The sequence below is a fragment of the Salvia miltiorrhiza genome, chromosome 1 (assembly GCF_028751815.1).
Source record: "Salvia miltiorrhiza cultivar Shanhuang (shh) chromosome 1, IMPLAD_Smil_shh, whole genome shotgun sequence".
Lineage (NCBI taxonomy): Eukaryota > Viridiplantae > Streptophyta > Magnoliopsida > Lamiales > Lamiaceae > Salvia > Salvia miltiorrhiza.
In genome coordinates this window covers 20,590,323-20,606,273 of record NC_080387.1, presented here as the reverse complement: position 1 = coordinate 20,606,273, position 15,951 = coordinate 20,590,323, and the positions used below count along the sequence as shown (strand labels likewise).

At 37.5% G+C, this 15,951-nt stretch overlaps 3 protein-coding genes across 7 annotated transcripts; 2 read left to right on the top strand and 1 right to left on the bottom strand.

The window, feature by feature from the left end:
* The first annotated feature begins 2,311 nt into the window (after window positions 1–2,311).
* LOC130995459 (uncharacterized) lies at window positions 2,312–4,982 on the top strand. Its single transcript, XM_057920776.1, has 2 exons — window positions 2,312–2,891; window positions 3,599–4,982. The coding sequence occupies exons 1-2, from the start codon at window positions 2,312–2,314 to the stop codon at window positions 4,804–4,806; spliced, it is 1,788 nt and encodes a 595-aa protein (XP_057776759.1). The 3' UTR covers window positions 4,807–4,982.
* A 442-nt stretch (window positions 4,983–5,424) lies between these two features.
* LOC131006938 (protein HEAT STRESS TOLERANT DWD 1-like) lies at window positions 5,425–10,076 on the top strand. 3 transcript variants are annotated; one of them, XM_057934075.1, is made up of 12 exons: window positions 5,425–5,625; window positions 5,728–5,897; window positions 6,340–6,418; window positions 7,740–7,919; window positions 8,018–8,116; window positions 8,275–8,443; window positions 8,544–8,650; window positions 8,747–8,886; window positions 8,972–9,044; window positions 9,126–9,241; window positions 9,346–9,463; window positions 9,565–10,076. In XM_057934075.1, exons 1-12 carry the CDS (start codon window positions 5,578–5,580, stop codon window positions 9,694–9,696), a joined length of 1,431 nt encoding a protein of 476 aa, XP_057790058.1. In that variant the 5' UTR covers window positions 5,425–5,577; the 3' UTR covers window positions 9,697–10,076. The 3 variants fall into 3 exon arrangements, with proteins under 3 accessions (XP_057790058.1, XP_057790059.1, XP_057790060.1); XM_057934076.1 differs by having other exon boundaries at window positions 5,478–5,625; window positions 5,735–5,897; XM_057934077.1 differs by lacking the exons at window positions 5,425–5,625; window positions 6,340–6,418 and having other exon boundaries at window positions 5,741–5,897.
* A 1,389-nt stretch (window positions 10,077–11,465) lies between these two features.
* LOC131006937 (protein CHAPERONE-LIKE PROTEIN OF POR1, chloroplastic-like) lies at window positions 11,466–15,599 on the bottom strand. Of its 3 annotated transcripts, none has more exons than XM_057934073.1 (6): window positions 15,439–15,599; window positions 14,707–14,808; window positions 14,522–14,613; window positions 13,733–14,115; window positions 11,812–11,888; window positions 11,466–11,705 (listed from the first exon to the last, which is right to left on the bottom strand). In XM_057934073.1, the coding sequence occupies exons 2-6, from the start codon at window positions 14,763–14,765 to the stop codon at window positions 11,555–11,557; spliced, it is 762 nt and encodes a 253-aa protein (XP_057790056.1). In that variant the 5' UTR covers window positions 14,766–14,808; window positions 15,439–15,599; the 3' UTR covers window positions 11,466–11,554. The 3 variants fall into 3 exon arrangements, with proteins under 3 accessions (XP_057790056.1, XP_057790055.1, XP_057790057.1); XM_057934072.1 differs by having other exon boundaries at window positions 14,707–14,792; window positions 15,439–15,589; XM_057934074.1 differs by having other exon boundaries at window positions 14,707–14,795; window positions 15,439–15,502.
* Window positions 15,600–15,951: the final 352 nt, after the last annotated feature.

Here is a 15,951-nt window from a genome sequence, read left to right as displayed (position 1 = left end):
TACCAATTTACTTGGATGTTTTTTATTATTAATGTTGGTACTTTGGCACTAAGAACATCTCCAGCCGTAGCTGGAGGTGCCGCCTCGAGTTGGCACCTGTAACAACAAATTTTTGTATTTCAATTTAAGAAAATACAAAAGTGCGTTACAAAGATAATTTGATAGAGTTTTGCGGGTTGCAATCTCTAGTTGTTCCTCTGATTCTTCTCTTCCATTTGATTCTCAAACAATCTCGAAGGTTCTTGAAATATTTGATTTGATGACGACAAATCCAAAGGGCTTCAAGCCATGATTTTGAATTGCACATCGAAGTTGATTTGATTTGGAGAAGAACGTCCTTAGAATTTTGTAAGAACGCCTTGAAGCTTTCGATCTTGAAGATTTGAATGCTTGATTGTTTGAAGATTTGAAGGTTTGATCACTTGAAGATTTGAAGATCTTGATCACTTGAAGATTTGAAGGCTTGATTACTTGAAGCTTTGAAGATCTTGAACTCTTGAAGATTTGAAGGTTTTGAATTCTTGAACTCTTGAAGCTTTGAAGATCTTGAACTCTTGAAGCTTTGATGGAATTCTTCTAGCTCTCCAATTCTCTTCCACTCCAACTTTGCACTACTCCAAGATGTCATTTATGAGCTCCAAACACTTCTATTTATAGACTTTAGAGATGAGCCTCATGGACTTTATGGGCTTTGGGCCTCCATGCATGGACCTTAAGGCTTTTGAGTGTCCATGAGCCCATTAATTCATTTATATTAAATATTAATTATATATCTATTTAATTTAGGAATAAAATCCCTTTTAATAAAATAGAAAATATAATTGAATATTTAATTCATGAATTTACACGTGGCACGATTTAATTTGACGGCAAATTTAATTGTCTACAGCACCAAAATGGGGAGGGCGGGCTGGAGGAGTGGCGTGGCTTGAGGGCAGCACCAAGGTAAGTGCCGAGGCACAAAGGAGAAGAGGCGCCATACGTGAAATTCACACAGCCGAAAATTAGAAGGAAAAAAAAAAAAAAAAAAAAGAGAGGAGAGATTTGTAGAGAGCCTACGAGGAAGAAGATGAGGGGAGGGAAAAGAAGAGAAGAACAGGGGAGGTGGGGGCCATGGCTAGGTAGGTTAAATTCTTTTGACTTTTTTTTTTTAAATATCTTTTATTATATTTTTAAATTTTTTTATTTTATTTATTATTTTTTAATTTTTTATTTTTAAATTTTTAAAATTTTTAACCTAATTTTTAATTATTGTAATAATTTTTTTATTGTATTATATTTAAATTAATGTAATGTTTATTGTTAATTTAATAAAATATTAAATTTGAAAATAAAAAAGTAAAAATGAGATTAATTGGAAATAAAATTCTAGCGTCATTTATAGTGCAAATGCACTGGAGAGGGGTGACGGCGTGACGCTAAGGTGGGGACCACCAATTAATGCCACCCCTAAGGCTATCCACAACGGTGACCCTCGGCGAGGGTCACCCGTATACGACAAATTGATTGACAAAAATAAATAAATGCAAAGTCATGCTTTTTCCATAACCCAGCATGTCAGCCGCCCCCCAGGTCGCCCTCGCTCTTTTGTGTAGATGTCGCCACTTGTCAAATTATTATTGGTGTATTAAATTTTATGATAGATAAAATTTAATAATGATTTTTCTGTATAAAAAATATATAAAAATTATATTAATTTTTTTATTATTTTTAGCTCTATAAATAGAGCCCAATTTCACTACATTTTCACATCCAAACAAAAACTTTCTTTCTTCTTTTCATATTTGGTTGAATTTTTTCCTCACCGTTTTGTTTCTATTATGGATCCAAATCATCCCAATTATTATTATCCAAATTCTCAAAATCATCAAAACTCCCAAGATTATCCTAACCCTCAAGATTCTGCAAATTTTTCATCTTATTCGACTCCCTTTTTTTCCAAATTTCGAAAATCAACCAAATTCTCAATTTTATGAATCTCAATTTTCTCCAAATTTGAGTGAAATTCCTACCTCTCAAAGAATTTCCACACCAGAAAATGTCTCTCGTAATTTGTTTATGGGTGTTCAACGCCCAAACAAAAATCAGAAAGGGGCAAAAAATGTAGCTTGGTGTGTGAAAGAAGATGTTACCCCTATGTCATCTTGGATCTATGCTAGTGAAGATATCGTTCGAGGAAAAAGTCAAAGAGGAGAATCGCTTTAGGCGCGTATTCATAAATTGTATCACAACACTCAAGCAGAAAATCCAAATGAGCTCAATGAACGCAACATTGAATCGATGAAAGGTCGCTGGAAACGTCTTAACGAAAATGGAAACAAATGGGTTGGCTTGTAGGGAAGCAAATGCTCGAAGAAGGAGTGGAATGAGCGACAATGATGTTGAGAAAGAAGCTCATTCCATTTACGAAGTAGGTGGAAGCAAGTTTGTAGACTTGGTTGTATTTAATGAAGTTATGAGTAAACATCCCAAATGGAATGTTCATGATACCACCCATGTTTTTCATCGTCAAAGTGAAGATGTTGATGACCAGCAAAGTGGTGGCAGTTCAAAAAGATCAAAGACTTCAGAAGATGGGAGATTTTCTATCCCTTCTAATCCAGAAACTCCAACATCTGAACAATCAACTGCGACTCGTCCCATTGGAAGATATAAGGCAAAAAGGAAAGGTAAAGGTAAGGTCTCACAATCTGAATGTACTCATGAATCTGCTGTTGCTGCAGAAATTCGTGCAATGAGACTCACTAGAGATGTCGAAGCTGAGTTAATAAAGACTCGAATCGAACTGGAGCGCGAGAAGTTGCAAAGAAATGCAATGAAGATGAAAGAGAAAATGTTGCTTCAATTGTTGGCGAAAAAGCACTTATCTCCAGAAGACGAAGAGATGAAACGTCAACTAACTAAAATTGTGTTTGGAGAGTGAACGTATTTTATTCATGTGCTTTCTATGTAATTTTAGTTTGTGTATTTTTTATTTGTGTGCTTTTAATTTGCGTGCTTTCTATTTGTCTGATTTTAGTTTTCGCAAATTGTGTTATGTACTTGTTTTATGTTTAATTAATGAAAAAGTGTATTTCATGTAAAATTGAATAGCATTGGATCCGTTTAGCTTCCCAAAGCATTTGACCAATTCCGACAAAGCTTTAAGTGCATTCACATGCACTTGTCATTTTTTCCAAGTCACATGCACTTGTCATTTATTCCAATTCACATGCATATGTCATTCTGACACAACATTATTTCCAAACACATGCGTTTGTCATTTTTGCCAGCCTAGATCACATACAACCGTATCAATTCAAATCTAGCTATCTTATCCCACTTTTCAATATTATTCTATAAATACCAGATGAAACACATCTCAATAAAACACAAACACATCTCACTCTATACTCAAGTATACCTTTACCCTATTATTTTTCCATTTCTCATACAAATATGTCTGTGAATGAAAACTCTTCGATTGATTCAGACTTAAGTTCTGATGTTTCCCATTCCAATGAACTTGATGAATGGGAAGAACGAGTTTATCAATAAAATCGTCAATTTGATAATATCATCCAAAATATGATCATAAACAATCATAATTTAATTGTAGGAAATCAAATTCCAACAGCCAATAGGAGATATTGTGATAGGGAACGTGAGTTTGGTGCAGAGCGTTTGATCAACAACTACTTCAGTGACAGCCCAACGTATACTCCAGAAATCTTCCGGCGGAGATTTCGCAAGCAGAAACCGCTATTCATTCGAATAGTGGAAGCTGTTACTACTAATGATGAGTTTTTTCAACAGAGACGAGATGCCACCGGCAGAATAGGTCTTTCATCATTGCAGAAATGTACTGGAGCCATGAGGGTATTGGCATATGGCACATCTTCCGATGTTGTCGATGAGTATCTACGAATGAGTTCATCTTCCACAAGAGATGCTTTAGTTCATTTTGTGGAAGGTGTTATTTCTTGTTTCGGTGGTACGTATCTCAGAAGGCCTAATGAACAAGATTTGGCAAGGCTACTCTATGTTGGAGAACAACGTGGTTTCCCAGGCATGATTGGCAGTATTGATTGCATGCATTGGGAGTGGAAAAATTGTCCTAATGTATGGGCCGGCCAATATACTGGGAGAAGTGGAAAACCAACGATCATTTTGGAAGCTGTTGCTTCATACGACTTGTGGATATGGCATGCGTTCTTTGGAATACCAGGTTCGTGCAATGATATTAATGTACTCCATCGATCTCCTATTTTTAATGATGTCTTAGAAGGTCGAACACCAAAGGTTAATTACGTAGTGAATGGTCGTCATTATGATAGGGCATATTATTTAACTGATGGTATATACCCTATATACCCTTCATGGGCTGTATTTGTCAAGTCAATTACTTCCCCACAGATCCGCAAACACAAGTTGTTCGCTCAACACCAAGAGTCTGTCCGAAAAGATGTTGAGCGAGCATTTGGAGTTCTACAAGCTCGATTTGCATTTCTACGACGCCCATGTCTTGTTTGGGACAAAGTTTTGATGGGAAAAATTGTGATGGCTTGTATCATCATGCATAATATGATAGTCGAGGATGAACGAGATACCTACCAAAATTATTATGATCCAACAGAATTTTTTATGGATACACCTACAAGAGTACAAACAGAAGATGGCGAACATTTTCGCTATTCTACTGAACGTATTGCGAGCTTGTCTACTTATATGACTAATAGAGATCAACTTCGCAATAGAGAAGCTCATAGGAATCTTCAATGTGATTTGATTGAGCACGTATGGGAAAAATTTGGCACTGGCAATTAAATATGTAATTTGCATTTTCTAATTGTATTTTTAAATTTCACGTATTGTACTTTGATATATTTAATTTCAGTTGTATGTTTAATTCTTGTAATCTTCCTTTGTGATTGAGTTAAATATCAATTATAATATAGGACAATGTTTAATTATAATATAATTACAATTTTTAAAAAATATATTTATTTTATTTATTAAATATAATAAATAAATATTTAATTTATATTTAAATTTTATTTTAGATATTAAGATAATTTAAAAATAAAGTGAAAAGAAAAAATATGTAGGTTGGGTTGGTGTCACCATTGAGAGTAAAAATTGTGTTAGGTTGTGGGTTGTGTAGGTGGATGAGAGAGAAATGAATATTTTATTAAAAAGTGGAGTAAGGTTGGGTTGGGTGAGTATCACGACTGTGGGTAGCCTAAGTGCTAAGGGTTGAAAATGTTCTAATAATGTCAAGTATATTTAATCCGTGCAAATTCGAATTCGGTCCATTCTATTTTAAGGGCAAAACAGTCCTAAAATATAAAAATTAGTACTAAAATTTATATATTTTTCAGATTAGTCGCCGTATATTCATTACTTAATAATGGTAAACTCACGAGTTGACGCATTTTATATTCCAGCCGTGTAAACTATTTTAAGTCGCAAGAACTTTCAATTACTTTTTGGGGGGCGTCACTAGATTACTCTTACTACAATAAACCCTAATTGCAAAACCCTTCTGCAAATCCAGTTTCCCCTCACCTCCATTGTCTCAATCCTCCAAATTCAAAAATGGTCCGGAGCTTGAAGAATCCCAAAAAGGCAAAACGCAAAAACAAGGTAAAAAAGTCCAATCTCCAATCTTATGTACTCCGATTGAATACTTTTTCTGTAGCTGTGTTCGTTAATTTGAGTTGTTCTTTTACTGATGAATCGTAAAAGGGCTCAGGCTCGAAGAAAGACGAAGGATCATCATCAAATTCGGGGCCGACGATGCCGGCAAAAGTGTGGCAACCGGGCGTGGACGCATTGGAAGACGGAGAGGAGCTTCAGTGCGACCTGTCTGCTTACAATTCTTATCACGGTTTTCACATTGGATGGCCTTGTTTGAGGTAATATTCATTTGTCCCTTTCTTTTGTCATTTTGCTGCAAGTGATTCTTTCTCTCACCGCATGTGTGTGTGCGTGTGTGCGTGTGTGTGTGTGTGTGAGAGAGAGAGAGAGAGAGAGAGAGAGGATGTGATTGGAAATATATCATTTTTTCTATAATTCGTGGTTAAAAATTTGCAATTTTGATGTAGGGATTGTGATCACTTGCAGTTATGGGAAGCTTTAATGAATCATTTGATCATGTGACTGATTGAAATTTGTACATATATCTTCTTGCATGTTGACGTGTGATGGCTTGTGAATAATTTCTCTACCAGTATTTTAGTTAAAATCTGAATTATTGAGCCATTTAATATATCATGCCCTGATGTGGTTCCATCTTCAATTTTCTTTGGTAGTTCCTTTTCATATCAAGAGCTGATCGTTTGGTTTGATTTGAGCCAGTTTTGATATTCTGCGTGATTCTTTGGGCTTGGTGCGCACTGAGTTTCCACACACCGTCTATTCCATTGCAGGAACACAGGTGCTTCTTGAGCCTTTGCCTATTTATAATAGGGATAAGGGCCAAATACCTCTTAGGGTTTACCCCAAAAATCAGATATTTGCATTCGACCTTCACCATGAATTCTCGGAAATGGGTCAACTAAACCCTTCCATCCGGAACACAAGCACCGTCTGAATTTTTTATTTTTTTAAAATTTCTGTGGATCACAAACTCGTTGGACGCGGTGACGCTGCGCTCGCACATGCTGGAGATCTCGTCGGGGGGACACCAAGAACGTCTCTTATGCACGTGCCCCTCCGCAGGAGAGGCGTCTGCGAGCTCAGCAGCGGCGGCGGCACCGTCACCAATGTCGTGCCCCACCAGCCGTGGGCAGGGGCCCCGAGGGCTGTGGTGATGCTGCACGGCTGCTTTGAGATCCTCTCCCTCACCGGGACAGTGCTGTCGTCGCCGGGGCTGGGGGGGGGGGGGGGATCTTGATTTCCTTATCCCTGGGTCAGGGGCAGGCTGTGGGGGGCAGCCTGGTGGTGCCGCTCGTGGTGTCGGGGACGGTGGTGTTGATGGCTGTGTCGTTTGCAAATGCAGTGTTTGAGAGGCTGCCGCTGGAGGTGGGGGGTGCCATCACCGCTGCGCAGTCGCAGCCTAGTGTGTTGCAGTCGTCCGGTGCTGGCGGCAGCGGCCAAGGGGGGCATATGGGTGAGAGTGGTGGTGGAGGAGGCGGTGGCGGCGATGGCTCGTTTCTCAACTCGGGTGGCGGAGGCTGGGGAAATGCAACACCACTCTGGAATTATCTGTTCTCGGCAGAGCATTTTGGATGGGGTAGCAGCGGAAGCAGCAGCAGAGGTTCAGGAAGGCCACCATTTTTGTTAGACGGAAGGGTTTGGTCGACCCATTTCTGAGAGTGCAGGGTGAAGGTCGAACCCAAATATAGTTTGGGGTTATATTCAATTTTGGGGTAAACCCTAGAGGGGTATTTGATCTTTTCCCTTTATAATCATTTGTTGGTTAATTGAGTAGATGAGATGGCTATCTCTCTTGGATATGTTAATTTATATAGATGTTAGTCATGTAATACAATATTACAAATGTTGTCTCGATGATTGCTGATGAGAAAATATTGGAATTTTGAAAGCTGATTGGGTTCTTCTCTTTCTGGAAGTTCTTTCTTTCTTTCATCAACTAATAGTTCAAAAGCTTTTCCATTTTCCAAATTCTTTTGTGTGTAGAACTACAAGGAACCTTATAGTCCACAACATGGCATATATACATGACTTGGGTTTTTTATTTTTTTTTGTTCTGTTAATTTATTACATTAATCAGGTTTATGTTTCCATTTTGCTAGGCAGAGAAGTCCTCCTGGAACTACATTGGAATATTTAAAATCTTAAATGTTTCTGGCAAGAGGCGTGACTTAGTGCCAAAAAAATCAAAAAATGAAGATACGGATATGGAGAGTGACAGTAGTGATAGTGATGAGGATGATGAAGAGGAAGGTGGTGGAACTAAGACCCCAGTTCTGCAGGTATAATAATGTAATTATGTTATTATTGCTAGTTTTTAGTTCAACTTATACGCGCCCTTCTGAGTCATTTTGTGTCTTCACACAATGGCTCTCTATAGGTACGTAAGGTCAGTCATGAAGGCGGTGTGAACCGGATTCGTGCTATGGTACAACATCCTCATATATGTGCTTCATGGGCTGATACTGGCCTTGTTCAGGTACACTTTTCATATATTTGAAATTGTCTAACAGTATCTACACTAAGTTCAAGGACACAAAGCCTGGGCTTGTGTAAAAGTGATGAATGTTACAGTGGATTAAACTTCTAGAAAAAAAAGACATCATATATGCAACCTAACTTGATGGATGCTTGCAGGTGTGGGACTTTAGCTCTCATTTACATGCTTTGGGAGAAGCTGACACTGCAACTAATAATGGAGGATCTATTGTGTTCAATCAAGCTCCTTTAGTTAAGTTTGCTGGACACAAGGATGAAGGCTATGCAATTGACTGGAGTCCTGTTGTTCCTGGAAGGCTAGTGTCAGGTATTACGACATGACTTCTAGCCATGGATGGACGCTGCAGATTTCGTTCCTTGCAACACTTTTATGAAATTTAATTTCCTTGCTGTCTCCACTCCCACAGGGGACTGCAAGAATTGTATTCATCTTTGGGAACCAGCATCCGAATCAACATGGAATATTGACTCTACTCCCTTTGTTGGTCACACTGCTAGCGTTGAAGATTTACAGGTTTACATTACATCTGCAATTCCATCACTAGATATCCTAGAAATGTAGTAAACCTTGCAGTCATCGGTAATGATGGTTTGATTTCTCTATCTGCAGTGGAGTCCTACAGAACCATATGTCTTCGCCTCATGCTCGGTTGATGGAACTATTGCAATTTGGGATACTCGTGTTGGGAAGTCTCCTGCAGTTTCTATCAAAGCACACAAAGCTGATGTGAATGTTATAACATGGAATAGGTGTCTATAACTTTGTTTCTTAAGTTGTGTTGGTTTACTATTGTTCTTCGTGTATTTCATTTGTCATTGCTTCTTTCTTGACTAGCCTGGCAAGCTGTATGCTAGCATCAGGTAGTGATGATGGGACGTTTTCCATCCGAGATCTAAGATTACTCAAGGTATTGAATGGTCTTAATCTCTCTCTCTCTCTCTCGCATATGTTTGTGTGTGTTTCGTAACTGCCTTCTTCTCTTGCACAGGAAGGAGACTCTGTAGTTGCGCACTTTGAGTACCATAAGCATCCAATTACATCCATTGAATGGAGTCCACACGAGGCCTCCACCTTGGCGGTGTCTTCAGCAGACAATCAACTAACGTAAGAAACATCTAGATATAGACAAGAGTATATATTTCATAGAATTTTTCAAAGTTCAATCCTCTCAAAACTTGAATTTCATGAATTCCCATATCTGTTCTCAGAATATGGGACCTGTCCCTTGAGAGAGATGAAGAAGAGGAGGCCGAGTTCAGAGCCAAGACGAAAGAACAAGTAAACGCCCCCAATGACTTGCCACCACAACTTCTATTTGTTCATCAGGTGATTGATACCTCTTTCATATATTCTCTATAGAGCATAGACATAAATTACTCACCAATACGTAATACGGCCTCATCACGTTCATTTACCAAACCCGGCAGGGCCAGAAGGACTTGAAAGAAGTTCATTGGCACCCCCAGATACCAGGAATGCTTATGTCCACCGCGGGAGATGGCTTCAACATCTTAATGCCTTCAAATATTGAAACCCCACTTCCTGCTGAGAGTGCTTGATCTCTCAGCATAGTGCCATTTTGTCAAATATCAGGTAATGGTGTAGTGGTGAAAAGGGTTCTCAGAATAGTCAATTTTGATCTCAAGTTTTTTAGCCTTGTTGTAGTGGTGAAAAGGGTTCTGTTGGATTTCTCTGTTGTGCTAAGTTTCTGTCTTGAATATTCAATTGTGGGAATGGAGGTTGAGATTTGTGAAAGAAGCTCTGCATATCCCGCTCCATTTGTTTATCCCAAAAATGCTTGTAGGTGCCCAGATCGCGACGAGCGTATTGTTGAATGATGATGGGAAATGAATGATTTTATTTTGTACGAATGTATAGTTGAATGACGGTAGGAGGGAAATTGTGATAATAAATTGTCAAATATAATGTCCTTTCAGCAGTTTGTGATTTGGACAATCTATAGCATAATCGGCACTCCAATTTGTGAACATAGCCTATTGTGGAGAAATTGCTTTTATCAATTTGATAACTTAGCTAAATTCAACACCAATATCTGGCAATATCTGATCCTTTTCGCATATGAAACTACCAAGATTAAACTCAAAACAAATAGTAATTGATTGGACATGGCAGAATTTACTCTTTGCCACAATTTCTCAATCATTAGGACAACTCACAAGTTCATCAATACGGGAAAGTAAGTTGATTGCATTCCAACACAGCCGCCATAAATTAGTTGCTGCATTTGAGTTTAGAGTTCTACTTTCCTTCATTTTTTAACCGTCTTCTGAAATCTGGTTTAATATTAATTAGAGTTTACGTGAAATGACGTCATTGAAATTTTACCAGTTCATAATTTTCTTCAGTTGATTGTTTGTTTAATTGATTTTGATTTTCTTCGAGTATATATTGTATAAACAATTCATTGACCAGCCGACTTATTGGGACTGCATCTGATATTCACCTTTCAGCAGGAATAAATGCATTGAAACATATTTCTTGAAAAATGATAGCAGAAAAGCTAGTTTATACATGTACAACAGGAAACAACAAACCAAAGGCATACAAAGGTAACCAGTTTACCAAATGACTAGCAACCAAGAAGCTACTTGAGCTTAGGCGTCTCCATCGTCCATCAGATCAAAAAATATACTCCCTCCGTCCCACTTTAATATGTTCGTTTTCATTTTTGGAATGTCTCACTAGAATAGGCTCGTTTTCCATTTTGAATAAAAAAATATACTTAATTAGTGTGGATCATCAGGATGGAGTAATAATCATCACATATGATATAGTGATACGTACTAAGAAGGACGTATTAGATGACCGATTTTCATTTAAAAAAATAAACCAACCAAATAAGTATATCTCATTTTCCTTTTCTAGAGTTGAAGTACACCTCATTTAACTAGTTTGGGAGGATGTAACTCTAAATCAATTTCCTCTCAAAAAAAAAAAAAAAAAAAAAAAAAAAAAAAAAAAAAAACTCTAAATCAATTTATTAGATATTTTTTCTCCGCTGATCATTGATCAGCCCTTTTTTTCCTGCAAGACTTTTAACAGGTACTTTTATATTATAACAATATCTGATCGTTTTATGTGAAAGGGTGCATGTTTAGAAACGGTGACATTAATTTTTCTAAAGCCATATTGTGACACGAGAGTAAGAAGTTCAATGACGAAACCAAGCTTAACGTTCCCATCAAGGCACCGTTTTTTCATTCTCTTCATCTTTTGCTCATAACACCTACATTGCCTCAGCCGTGATCGCGATCAATCCACTAGATGTGACTGAACCTACAAACCAACTATTTACTGCAGTTCAAGGTGATTATGCAGAAAAAAATTGAATCATCTACCAAGCAAAATCAAGTTCTCAACAATCCTTAGTAACTTGTAAAAAGTGTCGTATAGGTTTCACTTGAGGAAACTACAGGCAAGGAACAAGAATACATATACTACCAAGGACGTAAGAAGCTCAAGAGTCCAAGTCGGCTGCAACAAAAATGAAGGAACGAGTGGAACCGTCATAGACCCACAAAACCAGCCAGCCACAAGAGCTCCGAATCTGAAATAATACAATAAAGTTTTCACGTTGTAAGTAATCAAGCTCCAAAGCAGATTGCAAGGAAACAGGCATACAAGTTTCTTGTCCCAACAAGGCAACAACTTACCCAATAATGGCAGCTCTAGGCAAGCTTTTGTTCTTGTCATTGAGGAAGTAAATGCAAGCTCCAAGAGATAATGCCACCTGCATAGGAAAGAAAATACATTAAGATAAACAGATGCTCAGAAAATGAATATTTTTTGGTTTCGCAATTGTTCATATAAAAAGCAAGCCTCATACAAGAGGAGAAGTTCGAGCACAAGCAGGCAAATACAACTGCAGATGAAGTTTTATTTCTATTCTAGTACCCCCTTCAAATCATTTTAAGATACAAAATTATTGCAGCCACATAGTTAGCAATTAAGAGAGGGAAGGCTGGCGGGGAATGCCTTTAGGTGTAAGAAAATAGTTGTTATAATGATTTTCAGGCTCTACTTGGCTTCCCACCAAGTTGAGCAAAAGCAAGTTTTAAAGTGCAACAATTCTATAATAAATTCATGTAATAATCTGTTAAATATAGAAGCGTCTCTGATTATATCATTCATCTATACATGAGAAAGAAAAAATATCATGCATCATAAAAGATTTTATAATTTGTATTACATAATACATGAAACTGATTAAATGGTATAGGCAGCAGAAAACACTATTATTTCAATATGTAACAACTTGATAGTGAAAATGGGATTGAAAAATAGAACAAGTCTCCCCAATGACGAATCAAGATAGCTATTTCTTTGTTAACATAGATTGAGTACCCATCATGGCATTTCCAAAGAATATGATCATGAATCACACAGCACATTAAGGTCCCTTTTTTAATCCAGAATATGATCAGTGGGCAGAATCCATGATGCAAGAACGCAAGGTAGAATTTTGATTCACGGCATCAATCACAATTCTAAGTTAACTATACAGCACCAATAAACTTAAATTTCTTTCATCTTTATCGATGTATCACCGGCAGTAAACCAATAGTGCTGGTCTATAGGCTCTTGTAAAGACCTGGCAGTTTTTTTATTCGAGGGGGTAAAGACCTGGAAGTTAAATATATCAAGAATCAACATTTTAAAAAAAACATTGAGGTGTAGGAACTGAGGCTAGCCTTAGTTCCATTTGGCCGAAAACTGCATCTGAGGCGGCGCCTCAGTTGAATGAACTGAATTATGCGCCTTGATGATTTGAGGCTGAGGCGGTGGGAATCAGTTCAGTTGAGGCTTAAGCCTCAATTAGAATCTGAATTTTCAGCCCAATTTGAAAGGCTTGTCAATTTTAACTTAATTACTCATGGGCTTTATTAATTTAGGCCCAAATTCATAGTAAAGCCCTACATTTTAGAATCTATTTAATACCTAATACACGTAAGGGTAAGGGTCACATAGAAACTACAGCAGAGAGTCAGAGACAGGACTTCATCCTCCCACTACTTCTCGCCTAGTGTTGTTTAGTTGGTATTTTGCTATAGCTTTTCATTTTATGGTATTAGTTATTTTGTTATGAACCTATTATATTTATGAATCTATAATTCTTCTTAAAGGCTTACGCCTTGAACCGGTTCCTACACATCGATTCGAATTGATTCCTACGTTTCGTGGTGATAGAAGAAAATGCCTCGGTTCCCGATTTAGTTTTTTAAAACATTGTCAACAATAACTACTCTTTCAATCTCAAGCACTGAGTAAGAGCTTTCATCTATCAATTCTATTTTTATATGTGGAAGCAGAAATGGTCATGGAAGAATCTATCATATACTTATTATATATGTTGATCTCTTAGGTAACGAATTGCATAAGTTTCCAGGACCAATCAGGACAAATGAAATGCCACACATGGACTTCGTAGCTCACAAGATCTGATCTTAGTAGCACTAAATTCCACATTTAACTAATGCCACTATGTAGTTCTCTCTAAAACACGAACTTTAATGTGACATTATTCTGAAGGAAGACCATATAGTACATTTTAAAATGATCAGAAATGCAACGTACCTGGAAAGCAGGCCCCGCTTCAGCAGAGTTCATCACGCTCCAGCATGCCATGAAAGAAAACAGGAACAACCGTCTCAAAATGATCACAGGGGGAGGAATCTCAACAAAGCTGAGTAAGTTCTTCACCCATGGTGGAGATTCCTCAACTTTCTTCTTTAGCCTGCTTTTCAAGTTGATCTTCATCTTCTTCCTGTTCTTGTAGCTGGTCATCAGTAATTTCTCGAAAGCAGCTTCTATTGATTCAGCACTTCTTTCATGATTGGCATATTGGTCCAACAAAAAGTTCCGAGCACTCCAAACTTCTTCTTCCGAAGCATCAGTACTAACCCCCAGCCGCTTATAAGGATCCCAGACATTCAACCTAGGGAATTTTGAAATGCTACCTATGGATATTCAAAGTAAATATATGACAAATAATTTAAGAAGCAGTTGTGACTGACAAAACTAACTTGCAAGGTTAATGATAATTAAGTATCAGCATATAATGGCAGCACGTATTAGTATGTAAGAAGATCAAAGACAGCCTCAGAATTCAGATAAGAAAAGATACAGAAAATCTTAGTTACACACTTCATTATCACAGAAACAGTGAAAATCAAGTTATATCAGGAGACTATCTTAAGTAGCTGTAAAAATATGGCGATATTGGGCACTTCTAATTCACCCACAGTTTGAAAACCAACTAACATCCTCATAAAGTCGAAGAAAATGAAAAAAATGTTCAAGGACATACTTAGACTACCCTTTCCAACCAACTGTACTGAAAAAAGAAATTTATTTGTGAATTACCTTCATAAGGCGTATCCACTGCACATTTTGGGGAGATAAATCCCACATAGCCCGGGTTATTTCTTCTCGAATCGCCTCGAATTGAACTGTGACTGAAGCACCATATTTGCACAAAAGTCATATCAATTGAAAGTTTGTTAAAAATCCAACCAGAAACTGAATGCCGATTGCCAAGAAAAACTTACAGACGACGGCCAAGGAAAGAGGTTTTGAGGGTAGGGGTTGAGAGGAGAGCCGCTGCCATTAGGTTCTCAAGATCCGAGTCCCTCCTCTAGTGAAATTAGAAGCTGCAATTTCTTAGTGAGTGAAATCTAAAATTTCTTTTCACTATTTGTGTATTCTTTATCACACAAAATTAAGCTATGGGAGACATTATTTCACCTTTCAATAATGAAGGTGACATTTACTTGGTCATATACAAATATAATACTAATCTTTCGGTCATACCAATCAGTTACTTTCTCCATGAATCAATATTTTCATCAAGGACAAACACATGACTATGATAAATTGCGTGTTCACTGATGGAGAAATTTTCTTTTAATCGTCAGCAAGGATCTTTTCAGAAAGAAAAGCAGTTTAGGAGAAGTCATAACTGGAACAGCCAACGATTCAATTTCTATATAAGACTAATCAAGATTTTACTTCAAAATCCTAAATTTGTGTATAGAATTGAAGTCACAACATTCTAACAGTAATTCTTTGCAGAATATATAACCAAAAACAAGAAAGTTGAAATGGGGAATCCTGATGCATTCCATTTTCCGAATTCCTAAACAATCAGGGAAGCAGCTATTTCAGAATTTGTGAAACGAAAATTAACGCAATTCCGAAACGAACATGAACACAATTTCAGTTACTAAAAATTTCAAGAATCATGAGAGAAGCAGCTGTTGGATATTGTTTTCATCACTAACCTAGAGCGAGAGAGAGGCCCTACTCGGCCGTGGTGTGGTTCGCGGTTAGCCGATTTAAGAGTGGAATCGTTTAATTCCAAACCCTTATCCCAGTTTTCTGCACTGCCTAAACGACGTAGTATGGGTTGACAAGCGCCCAGACCAAACCGCCAATCCACCCACACATAACATGATAGTGCAATTTTTTTAAAAAATTAACAAGAAAATAAATAAATTTAAAAATTGCGTGATCGACTCCAACTCAATAGAGCTGTAAATTCGGGTACCCGCGGGACAAAATTCGCCGAAATCCCTACCCTCACCCGATCCTCTTGCATGCTGCGGGTATGAGGGTACTCTCACAGTCCCGCTATTTTTTTAATTTTCCATCATTTTATGTAGTCAAAGAAAGAAATCCAACACGACAGTCGACCTCTAAAGATAAAAAAATGAATGGAAATAAAATTTAAGAACAAGATTTGAAAACATGATCTTAGAAGCAAAAACATGACTAACAAACCAAGCCAAGAACAA